General features: G+C 33.3%; 1 protein-coding gene across 4 annotated transcripts; it reads right to left on the reverse strand.

The window, feature by feature from the left end:
* Positions 1-278: 278 nt before the first annotated feature.
* Positions 279-13,291, reverse strand: LOC131936842 (DNA damage-regulated autophagy modulator protein 2). Of its 4 annotated transcripts, none has more exons than XM_059293949.1 (8): positions 13,074-13,291; positions 8,204-8,309; positions 7,762-7,815; positions 7,219-7,286; positions 6,667-6,806; positions 5,998-6,178; positions 4,453-4,511; positions 279-1,985 (listed from the first exon to the last, which is right to left on the reverse strand). In XM_059293949.1, exons 2-8 carry the CDS (start codon positions 8,275-8,277, stop codon positions 1,788-1,790), a joined length of 774 nt encoding a protein of 257 aa, XP_059149932.1. In that variant the 5' UTR covers positions 8,278-8,309; positions 13,074-13,291; the 3' UTR covers positions 279-1,787. The 4 variants fall into 4 exon arrangements, with proteins under 4 accessions (XP_059149932.1, XP_059149943.1, XP_059149925.1 ...); XM_059293960.1 differs by lacking the exon at positions 13,074-13,291 and adding an exon at positions 12,959-13,059; XM_059293942.1 differs by lacking the exon at positions 13,074-13,291 and adding an exon at positions 12,935-13,059.
* Between the last annotated feature and the right edge of the window lie 5,449 nt (positions 13,292-18,740).

Consider the following 18,740-nt stretch of genomic DNA (forward strand, 5'->3'; position numbering starts at 1 on the left):
CTGGTCACTTCCACACCACACCATGAAATTCCGACTTCAACACCCCAAAATGCTGACTTTCATACCATGAAATGCTGAATTCCTCAAGTATTTTCCAATATTTAGCTGTTGATGAATTCCTCAAGTACTTTCCAATATTAAGCGATGTCAATGTTGGTCATTAGTCCCATTACAACCTTTGTGTATTAGTTGCTTTAATCCCATAAAATAATACAATTAACGTTAAGTACACAAGAATCAAAGAATGAATTAATATATTTAAAAAAGCCTTTTACGTATAAAAATCAGCAATATTTATTCATCAACAAGTTAATATAATATAACATAATTTAGAGTGTCCTTGAGCATATAAATAAATAATAATTTATAATGTTTTAAACAAATTAAAAACATGGTACATTCATACACATCTATGATACAAAAAAAATTCTGAATGTTTAAAAAAAATGGAAATGAACCCGCACTTTTCAAAATGTTTTTAAAAAATTGTACTGGATTCGAACAAGTGATACACATTTGTTCCTCAAAATTAGATTAAAAATCATTTTCTAACATAAATATATCTAGTACATCTTCACATTATTTGTTAAATTAATTTAAAATAAATACCAATATTACACAGCCAACTTTGAGACAAGTTTTAAGAATAGCTGTTAGGAAACAACAAGAGTTAGATTTGCTAATTCAAGTATTCATTGAAATATTTCACAAGAACAAAAAAAATTCCAGGACCAGAAATTTGTATTATTTTAACTCCCAATAAATAAATAAGAATATGATAATTTTTTTCATTGCACCAAATTGTCCATAAACAAATAACAAGTGGTCAAGTAAATTATCATACAATTTCTATATCAATTCCTGTAAATTATAATCTTAAAGTGAATGTACTGTCTATATTAACAATTCTTTTTGCTTACTCCATGTTTTAATTGTATTGAAGACCTACCTAGAATTTCATTGTTTTATTAAATAAGTCAGTACTGCAATAGCCTTAGATGTAACTAGCTTTCAATGAAATTATAACAGGTCCAAGCATTTAAAACTAGTAATATCTTATTTTATAAAATTAAACATTTAAAAAATGTTTTAAAGTAGGCTACCATTTTGTATACATTTTTCTATAAAATCTGGTAAAATGAATTAGGTATCAATAAACAAAAAAGCCCCGTTTTTACAAAGATAAACATACAAAAATATTTTTACATAATTTAGAAAAATATAAAACCAGTCAAAAATAATGTATCATTCAACAATAGTTATGAAATTAATTACAATAATTAAAACTAGATCAAACATAAACCCTCACTTTGTCACTATAAGGAAATAGTTTGAACAGCTGGTTAGATATACAAATAAGAATTAATTTACTATTTCATTGAAAGGTGTAGGATTCATACCAGTCTCACAATAACACATAATATAAAACTCTTCAAAAAGGGGTGCTAGGTTACTAGTAATTAATTATAAGCTAATATAATTTGCTTTCTAATATAATCCCTAACCCAAGTCCATCCATAGCCTTTACCCTGATTTGGCCCAACATTAACTGAATTTCATACAATAATACTAACAGCCTAACATCCCTATTTTTGGAAGAGTCCAATGTTTACACAGTTGTCTCTTTGAGACATCTTTGGCTAGTTGTTGTTTTCTGTTGTTGATAAATACTTGTTTATGACATAACACATCTGATTTGGGGACAACTTTAAACTTTTTGAAATGAAGAGTTCCTTATTTTAAATGCAAATCAACTTCTTTAATGCATACTTTTATGGACTTCAGATTTACATTTTTTCACTCCTGACTTCTAAAGGGACATTACCATTCTGGGCACTGAACCCCGAGCTAGCTTTAGAGGTGTGTATCACTGGCATCCCAATTCTGACATGCCTAAACTCAGCCACAAAAGTCAGGAAATAGATGGTCACAAATCCAGCCAGGCCCCATTCTATGGAGGCTGCTGATAGGCGGAAGTCAGACATCTGCAAGACAGAAAACACAGTCAACATTAAACATTGACACAATAAAGTCAACATAAAACATAGACACAATAAAGTCAACATTAAACATAGACACAATAAAGTCAACATTAAACATAGACACAATAAAGTCAACATTAAACATAGACACAATAAAGTCAACATTAAACATAGACACAGTCAACATAAAACATCCACAAAATAAAGTCAACATAAAATATAGAGAAAATAATGACAACATTAAACATTGACAAAATAAAGTCAATATAAAACATAGAGAAAATAAAGTCAACATAAAATATAGAGAAAATAAAGTCAAAATAAAATATAGAGAAAATAAAGTCAATATAAAACATAGAGAAAATAAAGTCAACATAAAATATAGAGAAAATAAAGTCAACATAAAACATCGACAAAATAAAGTCAATATAAAACATAGACACAATAAAGTCAACATTAAACATAGACACAATAAAGTCAACATTAAACATAGACACAATAAAGTCAACATTAAACATAGACACAGTCAACATAAAACATCCACAAAATAAAGTCAACATAAAATATAGAGAAAATAATGACAACATTAAACATTGACAAAATAAAGTCAATATAAAACATAGAGAAAATAAAGTCAACATAAAATATAGAGAAAATAAAGTCAAAATAAAATATAGAGAAAATAAAGTCAATATAAAACATAGAGAAAATAAAGTCAACATAAAATATAGAGAAAATAAAGTCAACATTAAACATAGACACAATAAAGTCAACATTAAACATAGACACAATAAAGTCAACATTAAACATAGACACAGTCAACATAAAACATCCACAAAATAAAGTCAACATAAAATATAGAGAAAATAATGACAACATTAAACATTGACAAAATAAAGTCAATATAAAACATAGAGAAAATAAAGTCAACATAAAATATAGAGAAAATAAAGTCAAAATAAAATATAGAGAAAATAAAGTCAATATAAAACATAGAGAAAATAAAGTCAACATAAAATATAGAGAAAATAAAGTCAACATAAAACATAGACAAAATAAAGTCAACATAAAACATAGAGAAAATAAAGTCAACATAAAACATAGACACAATAAAGTCAATATAAAACATAGACACAATAAAGTCAACATTAAACATAGACACAATAAAGTCAACATTAAACATAGACACAGTCAACATAAAACATCCACAAAATAAAGTCAACATAAAATATAGAGAAAATAATGACAACATTAAACATTGACAAAATAAAGTCAATATAAAACATAGAGAAAATAAAGTCAACATAAAATATAGAGAAAATAAAGTCAAAATAAAATATAGAGAAAATAAAGTCAATATAAAACATAGAGAAAATAAAGTCAACATAAAATATAGAGAAAATAAAGTCAACATAAAACATCGACAAAATAAAGTCAATATAAAACATAGAGAAAATAAAGTCAACATAAAATATAGAGAAATTAAAGTCAACATAAAATATAGAGAAAATAAAGCCAACATAAAACATACAGAAAATAAAGTCAACATAAAACACAGAGAAAATAAAGTCAGTATAAAACATAGACACAATAAAGTCAATATAAAACATAGACAAAATAAAGTCAATATAAAACATAGAGGAAATAAAGTCAACATAAAACATAGACAAAATAAAGTCAACATAAAACATAGACAAAATAAAGTCAACATAAAACATAGAGAAAATAAAGTCAACATAAAACATAGACACAATAAAGTCAACATAAAACATAGACACAATAAAGTCAATATAAAACATAGAGGAAATAAAGTCAACATAAAACATAGACAAAATAAAGTCAACATAAAACATAGACAAAATAAAGTCAACATAAAACATAGAGAAAATAAAGTCAACATAAAACATAGACACAATAAAGTCAATATAAAACATAGACACAATAAAGTCAACATAAAACATTTATCTGAATAATACATGTGTGCACAGCACAAGGAACAATGGCTTACTTTGATACAATATCGAAACCCTCCTATATAAACAATTTAACCATTTTTTAAATAGACCAGAAACTGTGACAAAATATTCAAGAATTATTTGTCACATCAAACACTCAGTGAGACTACTATTTCACACAATAAAACACAATTTTTTTAACAATAAAACACAATTTGTCACAATAAAATACAATTTGTCACAATAAAACACAATTTGTCACAATAAAACACAATTTGTCACAATAAAACACAATTTGTCACAATAAAACACAATTAGTCATGATCTAAAAATCCTCAATACACTACATAAAAGGATATTAGTTAAAATATATAATAATTCTACAATTTGTCACAAACTAAAACTCCTAAATTTGATATTTGTCACAATACAAGCTTACCAAAAGCTAAATATCTGCCAAACTCTGAAATTCTATAAGTCACAGCCGGTATATAAAAATACTATTTATCACAAACCTTTACATCTTGTAGGGGGTCATCCTTGTAAAATTCAAATATCCCAGCTAACACAGGAACTGTGGAGGTGATTTTTTTTTATTAGTGAAAAAAAATTGTAAAAATTATTATTTTTACATATTTTAAATAAATGTCAAAAAAGTAAGCATATTCTGTTATAGGTAGCCTACTTATTTATTGGCCACAAAGCTATAACTGAATTCCTGTAACCAGCTAAAACTATGGAGCTATTGGTGGCGTTATAATGGAAATTTCGAACAGTGATTATCAGCTTGCTCTGATATCAATCAGGCCTAATAATAAAAGATTTATCGACAGAAGGTTCTTACAAGATGTCATTCTGTTTTACTGATCTGTTTTACTGATTCATATTTACCTCACCCCTTCAACATGGAACAAGGCAGATCCCCTCAATTGACATCACATTTTCAAAATCCCCTCCCAAAATATATCATATTTTCAAATTTGAAACAGCAATGTTTCTAAAATACTTATGGAGTTGTTTCCCTTAAGGGGGTGCCTCCTGCTTCTCATGAAAGGGAATTAACTCAATTAAAATTAATGTGTCCTAAAAATACCTCTGCAGACTTGGATGATTTTGTCAAAAACATCACTAGATAAAAATCTAATGATAATTTTATACTGTTAATTTAAGAAAATCTGAGAGAAAACTACTACTTCTTTCAGTGTTTCAGTCAAAAACAAGTCCATAGCCTCCCAAACGAAATGTAAAAATGTATAATTTGTATAGAAAATATATGCTTAAATCAATTTCTCCCTTAAGCCCTGGAAATTTAAGTTGCTCCTCCCCCCCCCCCCCCAATGTCCCCTTTAATTGTGTGATGTTATTCGTGGACCACCCCACACCGCACAGACACATAACTGTAGAACACAGTGATAACATTCATTAATGGACTACCACAGACACCTATAACAGTACAGTACAGGGTATTATTCTTTCATGTATCACCCCCCAAAAGACACCTATTCCAGTACAGTAGAGTGGTACCATTCATTCATGGACTACAGCAGACACCTATGACACTACAGGGGTACCAGTCATTCATGTTCACCCCCCAAAAGACACCTATTCCAGTACAGTAGAGTGGTACCATTCTTTCATGGACTACCCCAGACACCTATAACACTACAGGGGTACCAGTCATTCATGTTCACCCCCCAAAAGACACCTATTCCAGTACAGTAGAGTGGTACCATCCTTTCATGGACTACCCCAGACACCTATAACACTACAGGGGTACCAGTCATTCATGTTCACCCCCCAAAAGACACCTATTCCAGTACAGTAGAGTGGTACCATTCTTTCATGGACTACCCCAGACACCTATAACACTACAGGGGTACCAGTCATTCATGTTCACCCCCCAAAAGACACCTATTCCAGTACAGTAGAGTGGTACCATCCTTTCATGGACTACCCCAGACACCTATAACACTACATGGGTACCATTCATTCATGTATCACCCCCCCCCCCAACAGACACCTATACCAGTACAGTAGACTGTTACTGCTCTAACACCTACAACTGATGCCGCTTGCTGTAGCCAGAATGGTCAGGTTCCAGCGCAGGAAGACCAGACATGTGGAGCTGCCCTTGATCGCTGGAAGTCTGTGGGAGAGGACGCTGTGTAGCCACATGTAAACCACGCCCAGAAAAAACGCCATCCCCGCCCCTATCAGGTGCACGATTAGCACAGAGCCTTCCTGGAGGAAAATATAAAAGATATTTTATGATGAGTAACGGAGTGGTCTAGCGGTAGAATGCTGGACTGCTAACCCGTAAGTATGGAGTTCGAATCCGGGTTCAAGTCAGTCCACCCAACTCTGATGGGAACCTAACTCACGTTAGGGAAAGTAAAGGCGGCTGGACATAGTGCTCACCACTCACCACACTATGTCTTCATATGCCGAGGTCACAGAAATAAGTGAGCTCTATTTCACTTGCCCCATAGACCGTCAGGTTTGAAAGGGAACTTTACTTAAACGATGATTAAATATATATCGCATACATTTAAGAAAAACTACAAAAGTGTTTAGTTTAAAAGTGACACCTAGACCAACAGATTTAGTGTAAAAATATTAATTGATGAAACTCTATCAGTAAGAAATTGTGCGAATAAAAATAATCAAGAGGTTCTGACTGTTATAATTTCGGTGTTTTATTATAATTGGACTGAAGAGTGTGCACCAACCTGGAAAGAACCAACGATCAACACACCAACGGCCGCCGCTACACCGAAGAACAGGCCGGCGTTGTTGATCCTAGAGGTGACCCTGGTACAGATGGTCTGGTTGACCACAATCTTCCACCGGCAGTACACGCAGATTAGAGCTACAGCACAACCACATAGATAAATCACTCTAAATCACACTAATCACAATATTTAAGTGTGTGTGGGGGAGGGAGGGGGGGTCGACAATATATGACGTCATTTCCCCTTCCCTACAACGCGCACAATGAATACGTTAAAAGCGCAAATACTTGCTAAAAGTTACGTTATGTCTTGTTAGTTATTGTTACGTCCCTTTTATTGAATTAGATATATCCTAGTTATGTCCCTTGAGTGTGAGTCTGTGTGTGTGTCCGTCAGCGACTGTAAACAAGACGAAGGAGCTCTGACGTCAGAGAATACTCTCGATACTCTCTATGTTTAATAAAGTTCTTGTCTTAAAGTAAACCTTATAATATAAAGTCTGGTGCTGTGTTTCAAGTACAAAGAATCGAGAAATGTAGCAAAACTTACTCAACAAAGAGTAGACGGCCAGTAAAATACTGAAGATACATCTCTCGGGACTGTTGTTGCCTGTATCGCTACAAGAATAACATGAACTTTATTAGTTAATGAGGAAACAAATGTTCATCACGACGTACAAAATCAACCACAAAGTTACCGTAAACCAACCCTGTTCGAGGCTTGAGACAACAGCAATGTTATGGTTAAACTTGTGACTACTTAAAACTACATAAGTTAATTGTTTAATTAGAAAAAAAAAATATCGAATAGCTAAGGTTGTCTATAAATGTAGGCACACATGTGGGGAGGGGAGGGTTGTATTTTTTCATGAAGTGTGACAAAGGGAGAAGGGTCAAAGTTCGTGTCATTTTGCATAGTGTTTTAGAGGAGCCTCAATTTTTGTGACAATGAGGAAGGGGAAGTTACTCATTTTAAAAAAGGTGTGACGAACGAAAAATCAGGGAATATATTGATTTGTACTAAAATTAAACAGATAGATGAGATTAATATGGGTTATGGTGTAGTTAGGGTTATATAATCTGGTACAGTTACCTGATATAGGGGAAGATTTGTGGAACATGGTCTAACGAGGTTGATACAAAATATCTGAAATAGACGAAAGGTTTTAATTCGCTTTGAAATGAATACAAATATAAATGCCTTCGTTAGACAGCATATCAGTAAATATTACTCACAAAATTTGTAATCTAATTTGTTAGAAATTGTTTTGCCCAATAGCTCAATTACTTGTAAATTTATAAGAATTTAACACCATCTTTATATTGACTTTTATAATGCTTTTTTTAAAATGTGATTAGCGAATAGCGTATACGCTTAATAAAATTTCCCTAGTAAATAAATGTGTAGTTATTTGTCTGCTTTAGCAAAAAATTATATATTTCAAATTTAAATAAATAATTCGAATTAAAATTAGAAAAAAAATCAAAGGGGAATAATTATTTGAATAAATAATTAATTGAATAACCTAACTCACGTAGTTACAAACGTCACAGTGAGCAGCAGAAATTGCGTCACAGCAAAGACGTCTGCTCGAACGCCAGCCGCCATGTTGCGGCGTCCTGCGAGTCACAGGAAGTTATCTAAAGATAAAATACCATATCAGTCGGATAACTGCGGGTCACAGGAAGTTATCTAAAGATAAAATACCATATCAGTCGGATAACTGCGGGTCACAGGAAGTTATCTAAAGATAAAATACCATATCAGTCGGATAACTGCGGGTCACAGGGAGTTATCTAAAGATAAAATACCATATCAGTCGGATAACTGCGGGTCACAGGAAGTTATCTAAAGATAAAATACCATATCAGTCGGATAACTGCGGGTCACAGAAAGTTATCTAAAGATAAAATACCATATCAGTCGTATAACTGCGGGTCACAGAAATTTATCTAAAGATAAAATACCATATCAGTCGGATAACTGCGGGTCACAGGAAGTTATCTAAATATAAAATACCATATCAGTCGGATAACTGCGGGTCACAGGAAGTTATCTAAAGATAAAATACCACATCAGTTGGATAACAGGAAGTTATCTAAAGATAAAATACCATATCAGTGGGATAACTGCGGGTCACAGGAAGTTATCTAACGATAAAATACCATATCTGTCGGATAACTAATCGCAGATCCATGCTAACAAGATGCTCGTCGTATCGTTTCGGTTTTTTAAAGTGTCGGAGAACATGTATGTATGTCAAGTGGCGTCACAGGGTCGAGTGTCACCCAGTGCAGTAACTGAGTGTGTCACCCCCCCCCCCCTTCCAACAATTTCGGAATTTTGATTTGGGTCCACTCCTCTCCATTTCTGTGTTATTATTCTTATTGGATAAAATATTGTTTTGCCCAATAAATTTAAAGATTTTTCCATTTTGTGTCACCACACCCCCCCCCCCCTCCAAATGGTGTTACTCGATGCGGACCGCACCCCCCACGCCCCGCCTTTTGACGCTACTGTGTATGACATCCGAAATAAAGACGATTGGTCTAGAGCAGTGAACATATAGTGCATATATTTACTACATAAATGATAACTTTTTCTACTATCTTTCTCGATGATATTTAAATCATGCATACGCCATAGCTCTGTATAACCATAAATGATCGTTTAAAGGACGATTTCAACCAACCGAATCTCAAGAGATCTACGACCTGATAAGATTTGATACTGATAACTTTGTCAGGAAAACTACACACGTTTTCAGCTGATGGTTGGGCGTCTGGGACCCACCAAAAGTGTCTGGTTAATTCAAAACGTCCGTTCATTCGTCTGTCGTGAAAAAACCTAGATCTAGTGTAGCCACGGAAAACAAATACGGATGTAATTTTTAACACGTTTTTATTAACTCAGCTTCGCGTGGATGTGTTTGTTGTTAAAATTGACATCGAAAATTAGCCCACTTCTGATTGCTCTATAGATCTGAAATTTGGCATGCAGGTTACTTTCGCCTAACAATTTCAGATGCAATCATAAAAACTAGCAATTAGAGACCGTAATTAGCTTAATTTAATTACGCCCAAAGGACCATAAAATTGAGGACATGATTTCTAAAGATACCGACAAGACTGGAGGCTTGTTGACACAGTTACTTCGGCCCCAATCGATGTGAGCGCGCTGGCCGTGATCGTATAGTGGTTAGTACTTCGCGTTGTGGCCGCGACAACCCAGGTTCGAATCCTGGTCGCTCAAGATTTTTTTAGTCCGTGTATTTATAAACACTTAGTCAATTCATACTTAATCAAGTCATTAGATAAAGTAGAAAATAAACTATATAAAAAACTTTTTTAAAAACCACGTTTTTCATGTGTAGCAACGGACTAAAAAGGAGAAAATAAAATACTTTAAAAAAACTTTTTAAAAAACCACGTTTTTCTTGTGGACTAAAAAGTAGAAAATAACTATTTACATACATTTGATGACAAAAAACGTGGGTCGGGCAGATGGGTCGGGAAATTTGATGGTGAACGTACCCACGTTTTTTGTCATCAAATGTATGTAAATAGTTATTTTCTACTTTTTAGTCCACAAGAAAAACGTGGTTTTTTAAAAAGTTTTTTTAAAGTATTTTATTCTGTCTTTTCATCGTTCGTTCGTTACTCGAAACATGTTTTTTTTTTCATAATAAAGTCATTGTGACATTGTTAAAATACGTTGACGATAAAAATATAAGTTAACATAAAACTACACAACAGATATGACCCCAATAACAACTATTATAGCTTATTATACGATATCACAGTGTCTTGAAGCTTCAACAGCCGTTTAGTTTATGGGCCATTTGGTCTATTGACCACTTGGTTTATGGGCCATCTGATCTATGGATAATTTGGATAATGGGCCACTTGGTCTATGGACTACTTGGCCCGTGGGCCATTCGTCTTATGGACCACTTGGTCTACGGGCCACGGCTATATAGAGAACTGTAGACCTACACCAGGACCCAGGAGAGTATTCGCGGAACTTATCAACTGTAGAAATCTAGACAAACCACGCATGTTTTAAAAAACTTATTTGAACAAGGAATTCAAGCAAATGGTTTTTACATAGCTTAAAAGTCATATTTAAGTTTTAACAGAAGAAAAAGCATCCCTACTAGTCTAATATGTTTGATCCTTTTTTCTGTGTTTTCATGATAGCAGAGCTAGTACGATAAACTCGATTTCTGTAGTTATGTTCTAATGTAAGCAGTTAAAATAATATATTAAAATTTTGTTTGATAATAATAATAATGTATTAACTGAAACTGAAAATAAAACAACGCTTTATTTTACAACGCAAAATAATGCCTTTGCTTAAAAATGCATAAGTAGAGTATATCCCTACAATTAGTAAAATATCAATGTCGCGATTTATTGGAAAAATATTAACCCCCCCCCCCCCCCATAATATCCAGAGCGAGACGAGCATAAACGGAATTAGCCGAGAGATTTAGCTTAAGTGACCGTTCGTCTGGTTTTTCCAGAAATTTTATGATGATAAAAAAATTATCAGAACATCTAGTCCTAGAAAAGGGCAATAACTGAGTATTAAATACAATTCTAACTATCACAAAACACAGGAGCGTATATTTTTTTTACAACTCTTCGAATTAACTTTAGCAGTAGGACCAGTAGCGTACGCAGGGGGGAGCAGGGGGAGCAGCCGCTCCCCCTCTGGCCATTTTCAGCAAAGTGGCGCCTTTTTGGAAACTTTTTAAACTCAAAGTTTTAAACAATGATATTTGTTAAAAAAATATTTTTGGTCGGCACATCTATATAAATCTCAAGATTTCTTTTCATGCAGCAATTAAGCAATTAATTAGTAGTGTCTACATTTGTAAACGTAGACACGTATTAACAGCTGCATCAGTTTGCCATTCTAGAAATAACCATAACGATGCATTGCAGTGTTTAAAAAACCTCTACGGGTAGTAACACTTGGCAATAGGGTAGTTAAGATTAAGGCAACTGTATAATGTATTTGCTTACGAATAATTGAAATAGAAAATGTTATACATAAAACTTCACACATAATTACTTTATATATACAGTTTGAATCGTGTGAATAATTTTAAAAAATTACAATACAGAAACAAATACAACTGATGTGGCACCTCTATTTAAATTTACTTATGAGCAAACTGCGTAGTGGTGTGGAAATTTTGACAAGGTCAACAACGTCATCACGATGAAGTAGTAGTATTCTTACAGTTTGGGCGATAGTGATTACGATTACAAATTATATGAAATAGTTACAACCCCCCTCCCCATGGACCCCTCTGTAAAAAAAATTTGTGATAATACCACTGCTACTTATTTAAATATATTTGTGTAATATATATTTTTGTAATATATATTTGTGTAATATATATCTATGTTTAGAACAGTCATCTAAAAACTGACGCTATGTTCACCCCCCCCCCCCCCACACACCTCACCACCACAATTGTGTAGAGTGACATTAATGTCACACCTAGGTATACACTGGGTTGGATAATTGACCTAAGGTGACGGGACAGTGGTGAATGAAGTTAAATCCCCCCCCCCCCATCCCACCCCGAACTGATCTGTTAAGTACATGTAGAAAAACGCGTAATGATGTACATTTATAATTAAATGTGTAGATATATACATAATTATATTAAGAGAGTGGTTATTTCCCCTATCTCACTTGTCATATATAATTTCCCAGGAATTATTATGGAAGATTTTTTTTTACAAGAATTACAAAACAGATTGTGTTACGTTCATTGTTTTTGGTTGTAGTGTGTGTATATTTTTTTTTGTTTAGATTGATACAATTTTTGTTTTGTCGGCCTACATTGTGTGTTTTTTCTTATTTCTTCAGAGTGCTACTTTCAATTTATTTTACATCATAGCGAAGTAATGACATACAGTTATATATATATATATATATATATATATATATATATATATATATATATATATATATATATATATATATATATATATATATATATAATACACGTATATAGAACGTGTTAAAAGTTCGGCGCCTTTTTTTTTTGCTTTTTGCTCCCCCTACGACGAAAACCTGGATACGCCTCTGAGTAGGACCTATAATAAAATTAATAATTTTTTCTATTACATAGTATTATTAAACACATGTATGCCCTAAACAACTTACGAGAAAAATAACCCACCAAATAAAGCTGATTTATTAAAACAATCGTAACAATAACAAATCTATACTAATAACGTACATACAGATCACATTATAAACAAACCGCTGTGATTTTGCTATGACACAAAGTAGCTGTGACACAAAGTAGTTAAAAAAACAGATCGAAACAGATAGCATCCGGTAAAACCAACACACCACACACGAAACTACACACTTACCAAACCGGTCGACTAGCTGTAAAATGACTATCTATGATTTCATAACTTGCCCCCATTTCAAGTTAGACCCAGTAGATCAGTAATATTTCGTGTAGCCTAACAGGCAAGCGGGGAACAGATGTCATTGTGCTGATTTTTTGTTTATCATCTCTTTATCTACTTTCTGGCGATACGCAGTGTATGTGTAGGATAGCCGATAGAGTATAGGCCTGCTATTTATAAGTTAGGCGCAAGTGTAGGTCTGTGTCTTAAATCAATCAGAGCCATCCATTAAAACTAGCCAGCAAGACATTGGTCTACACATGCATAGTAGCATTCTATTTTTAGCCCTTATGAGGTTTCAGTAGTAAAACCGATAACACACCAATGTAAACACATCACAGTATGGCCATAGATCGATGACCTTATGTTTAAAAAAATCTTCTCAACACAACTTGGGTAGCCTAACGTGAAACAGTTCAATATTGAACGCTACTTTTTGTAGATGAATCTGTGCGTGCAGCTAGGGTACAGATTTACCAGATTTTATATACATCTAGGAAACACTGGTAGATATATTGGGAGGAACGGGGGGGGGGGGGGGGGGGGGGGGGGGGTGGTACACTATATACTATAATATTAATAGTTAATATATGATCACCGTGATTACTTCGTTTTGGTGGTCTCCAGCCTATATATATATATATATATATATATATATATAACCAAAAGAATATATAAGCCTATATACCGATCGATATAGATGCAATAGATATACATACATACATATATATATATATATATATATATATATATATATATATATATATATATATATATATATATGAGCACTCTGCTCTTAGGCAAGGGGTTAGGCTCCAGAGAAAACCAACTTCTCAATTAAAACGTTTTATTAATTTATTTGTCTTTAAGGAAAATATTTGCAAGCATCAGGGACTCTTCTAAAAATATCGTTGCCATGGCAATGGCGGCCATCTTGGAGAAAACTACCTTTTGTGGATTTCTAAAATTTCATAAAGTAACATATATATCAGCTATATAATCATTGATCCTTCTTGTACTACCACTAACAGAGTCACCCACCCATGCCCTTAAAATAATAAATCTTTATAGGCATTTTTAAAAACTACATGTATGTAACTTCATCAAAATTTACCCTAACAAGTGTTACTCCTGTTGTGGTATCAATCTACCACTAACTACAGCTCTACTGAGTTATCTGTCCTGCTGGAGTATTCTACCAACTACAGCTCTAATGCATTATCTTTCTTGCTGCAGTAGTAACTGACACATTTTTTGAAGGATAAAAGCACAAATCAGATGGGAGGAAAATCAGCGAGATAGTTTAGATAAAAGTCAAACAGAATGCAAGTTCAAGGCATGTTTTAATTATTTGGTTTATTAAAATATTTCATATTATTATAAATGTTGTAAATAGAAAATCCTGTTGTACACCCTTCCCCCCTTACACACATGGCATGGCAAGCCTCAAAAAGAGAGATTAAACTGACTTAAAATAAGTTAAAATAAGTTAAAAGTTAATACACCTTACCCTAATTAACAGAAATTGAGAAAAACAAAGAAAAATTCTGGTAAAAATACAAAAATTAAAATTTTAAACAAATTAACACATGCTGAATTTAAGAGCAAAAACTCATAAAAAAATAAATTTCTCAAGTATTTGTTAGGAGTACTTCATCTTTATTTAGCCGCATTAAGAGCAGAGAGAGAAGGTGTTTTGGTAGGATACATATTTGATGAGGTAAAAAATTTTTTGGGTTTGATGAAGATGGAGTGAAATGTTAACAGTTCTGCTTGTTACAAAATATATAAAACTGTAACAGTCTTGTGTATAATAATACTAAGTAAGTGCCATTCCTTCCAGTACTTGAGTTTCAACCATTCAGATATATACCATTTGCATTATTCTCATGTAGAAATAAGGTTTAAAAAACATCACAAACAGCATAATTCAACCAGCAGTCTTTACACTATGCGCAAAATTTACCTGAGTAGCGGAAAACTTCCACTGAATGTACTTGTGAGTTTTTATCCAACAGCATTAGTTTGTTAGCCAACAAATTTTTCCTAGACTAGTTTTGTTTAGAATCATAGTAGCGTTTCTTTAAAGTCCTGTATTTCCGCAGCATGTATAATGATTCCAGCTCTTTGACTACATACTCCCCCTTGGCAATCCAAAGCTCTATTTCTTTTTCATCAGTCAAGTTTTTGTTTTTCATGAAGGCAGCATGAAGTCGGGTACGGAAATATTCAGCTCCTTTGGGGTAATCTTTACCCAAATGAAGTAGCTGTCAGTGGCAAAAAAATGAATCTAAATATTATTACTCTTTTCAAATTTTTTTTACATGAGTAGATTAATGATGTTTGTTTCATAAATGTTAAAACTATTTTAAAGAATAATGAAACTGTATGACTGTATGAGTTATACAATACATATTGTTTCTTTATTATTAAATTAAAACATTAAACAGATAATATCTTTAATTAGCAGAGGGATTTAGAAATCTGTGAAAATATTTAATAAGTTGTTAAAATAATATGGTCATATGAAAGTGAAAGGGAATATCAGCATAAATTGAAATGAACTGATGAAAAAAAAGACATGAGTCAATAAAGCAACCCCTCCAAATACTAAAAGGAAATGTTACGGAGGTTTGAGAATAGTCAGCTTCAAAATTAAAGCTACTAGTTTGATCTATATTACAGAAAACATGCAAAAATCTTTTTAAAATGTTACTTTTTTTTTTCTTCTGGCAAACTAATAATACAATGCCAAAATATACTATTTTAAGGTCTTCTCTCAAATTGATTCATTTAGGGGGTGGAGCACCGTACTCAGCTTGATTTTTCATTTTATTTTTCATTTTATTTTTTATAATTTTTTATTATTATACATTAACATCTTATTAACCTTATCGTTTTAACTGTAAATTGACATTTTCATACATATTTGTGCATTTGAAGAAGGTATGTGTGCCTGGAAAAATATAAATTAACGGAAAAATGCCCTCCATAAACATGCCTGTAGATTCTTAAATTTTAAAGAATGGTGATGTACCTTGTAAATATATTACTATCTCTAATTGCCTATTATTTAAAATTTAAATCCCATCCTCCACCATATAAAATAAAACATACCGTTTTATACAGCTGTTTAACCTTAGACTTTAAAGCTGGATTGGACATTTCCTTGGTCAAGACTGATCAGGTAAATAATTTAGTTCTGGGTGTCTTGATGTTACAGCCTGAAAACACAAGTACATGAATGAATTTTTGTTTGGAACAGAGTCCAAAAGATATTTGTTGTGTGTCTATGTCATCCATTTACCATGTCCGCATGTGAGGAGTCTAACAGAAATCAATTTTGGTGAATGTGCATGTTTGTAGGAGGTGGATGAATATCTATTTATTGTGCTTGTCTCAGACTTCTTCTTCTTCGTTCTTAATTTTAGTGTTGGGAGGGATCGAGCAGTATCTGCCAGAGGGTTTAAACTCGAGACTTTTTTTTTCGAATTTATCAACCATAAGCTTTTGCTGACTTGACCATGCTTCCATCACAATTAAGGAATTCGTGTCAACTGGTTATGCGCCATTGAGGCCACTGACTCCGATTTCAGCCTGCTTTTCTTTTTGGATTTGCTTCCATAGCCTTTGTCCAACCAAGAACAAACTACAAGGCAGCAGTTGTTTGATTTTGGAGTTGTCTCTCCTAGAAGAGTGGCTGTCCCCAGCTAACCACCTCATCTGCCCGAGGGTTCGAACTCGAGACTTTTCGGTTTAGCAAACATGAGCTTTACCGACTCGACCACGCCGACCCCTTTGTCTCAGACAATTTATGACTATTGACAGCATACGGACAGAGCATAGGCTTTAAAAAATATTTACTTTTTTTCACTTTAATCTAATACATATCTTCTCTTCTTCTTCTTAACTCTTTCTATACCAGAGCCGTTTCCATCTCCTGACCTCATTATTTCCGTGACCCAATTTTTTTTACACATCCCTCACCTACTTAAACATTTATAGCTCCTATGTTTTTTAACCAGATTTATGTATTATACATCAAAATGAATAGAAATTAAATTTCTCTAGTAGTATATGAAGATAATTGTGAGTTATGTTAAGAAATGTAGGTTTTTTACATGTTAAATGACATGTTAAAGAAACAAACACTTGCGGTGTCGAGCCGCACCTTGCGGCTCGCGGGCCTACGGTGAAGCTGGCTCAAGCCGCATCTCGCGGCTCATGGGACGGATTGAGTTAATCCCGATTGGTGCCCAAGACACATGGGGCAGATGAAATAGAGTTTATCTGATTCATTGGCCTCAGCATATGAAGGGATAATGTGGTCAGCACAATGCCCAGCCACCTTTGTTTCCTTAATGTAAGTTAGGTACCCATCAGAGTTGGGTCGACCCAGGGACATTCCACTGATTTGAACCCGGATTCGGAGTCTAGTTCTATACAACTAGGCCACACCATCCCTGGCATCAGGGCTGATTGGCAGAAGCGGTTACACATCTGACTTGATGCATGGAAGGCGAAGGTGAATAGGTACCGTGTGGAATGGTAGGTTCAGATCCAGTTGGTTTCTGACTGCTTGTCTTTACTTGGACTATTTTTTGTACCTTTGTCTACCCCTGGCGTTGAAATATCACTTTCTGTTAATATTTCTATATTTCAGTTACAACCCCTGCTTCCAACCCCTCTACATATTTCAAGAAGTAAGATCCAAAATTTAACTGTACAGACTACAGAACCCTAAAACTAAAGTAGTAGTAAGTAGAATCTAGATCTAGATAAGATTAAGAATACCTCAAAGTTCAAAGCCTCACAAAAACAAAAGTAGATCTAGATAGAAATCTAGATCTAAACATTAAAAAAAACACTGTAAACTGTAAACACAATGACATGACACAATCAATCAAGTTATCAAGTTCAACAAACTCATCAATCAACTTCATAACTTTCTCATTTTCATTCAATTTAAAAAAAATCTACGACAAACCTACACAGTAGATCTAGTACAGAGAAGTATCTAATTAGAAAACAAATTTGAACCTTGAAATTAATAAAAAAGTTCTAGATTTCTATTTAAAATTACACTGGGTTTTTATTAAGTCGTATTTTGCCTTCTTTCGTCTCTTCAGTGGATCTTTACGCTGATTGCGGATGACTGTTTACAATATGTTTTTCTCACAGTTAGTCCCCTTGTTTGAGGTCGAAAGAGGTACAAATATTCCAAAAACAAGAGTGCAACCCGTTACTAATGCTCGATTTTTAAAAAAAATCAGGTTTATTTGATCTTGATTAATTTCTTCCTAGACAATTAAAAAGATCTGTGAATTCCGAATCTTTTACAATCTGCTGTTAGCCTATTAGTATTAGTCAAATACTATTGTCGTAAATCACTAAATGGCCTAATATTCATATCCAATGAGCGAGTATAGTAGACCTTGAATGTTGCAAATGGCATAGATTCTCTATGGGCCTACGCTTGTATGTTTATTGTTACTAACTAGACTTTCTATGTATGTTATATTTGTATGTATGAATGTATAGTGGTGTCACTTTAAGAATTAAGCAGTTTCAGCTTGCTGTCATCACTATCTTCCTGCTTTTAAAAAAATTAAGACATCATTTGGA

The sequence above is a fragment of the Physella acuta genome, unplaced genomic scaffold (genome assembly GCF_028476545.2).
Source record: "Physella acuta isolate Inbredline_101_S28 unplaced genomic scaffold, ASM2847654v3 ptg000016l, whole genome shotgun sequence".
Taxonomy (NCBI): Eukaryota; Metazoa; Mollusca; class Gastropoda; family Physidae; genus Physella; species Physella acuta.

What these genes read in the sequence shown, in the direction of transcription:
- LOC131936842 (XM_059293949.1), bottom strand. Translation starts at nt 8,277, where the DNA reads ATGGCGGCTGGCGTTCGAGCAGACGTCTTTGCTGTGACGCAATTTCTG. An exon ending in ACTGTGACGTTTGTAACTAC is followed by an intron (nt 7,816 to 8,203) that starts GTGAGTTAGGTT and finishes CGTCTATTTCAG; the next exon opens with ATATTTTGTATCAACCTCGT. An exon ending in GGCCGTCTACTCTTTGTTGA is followed by an intron (nt 6,807 to 7,218) that starts GTAAGTTTTGCT and finishes GTTGTGCTGTAG; the next exon opens with CTCTAATCTGCGTGTACTGC.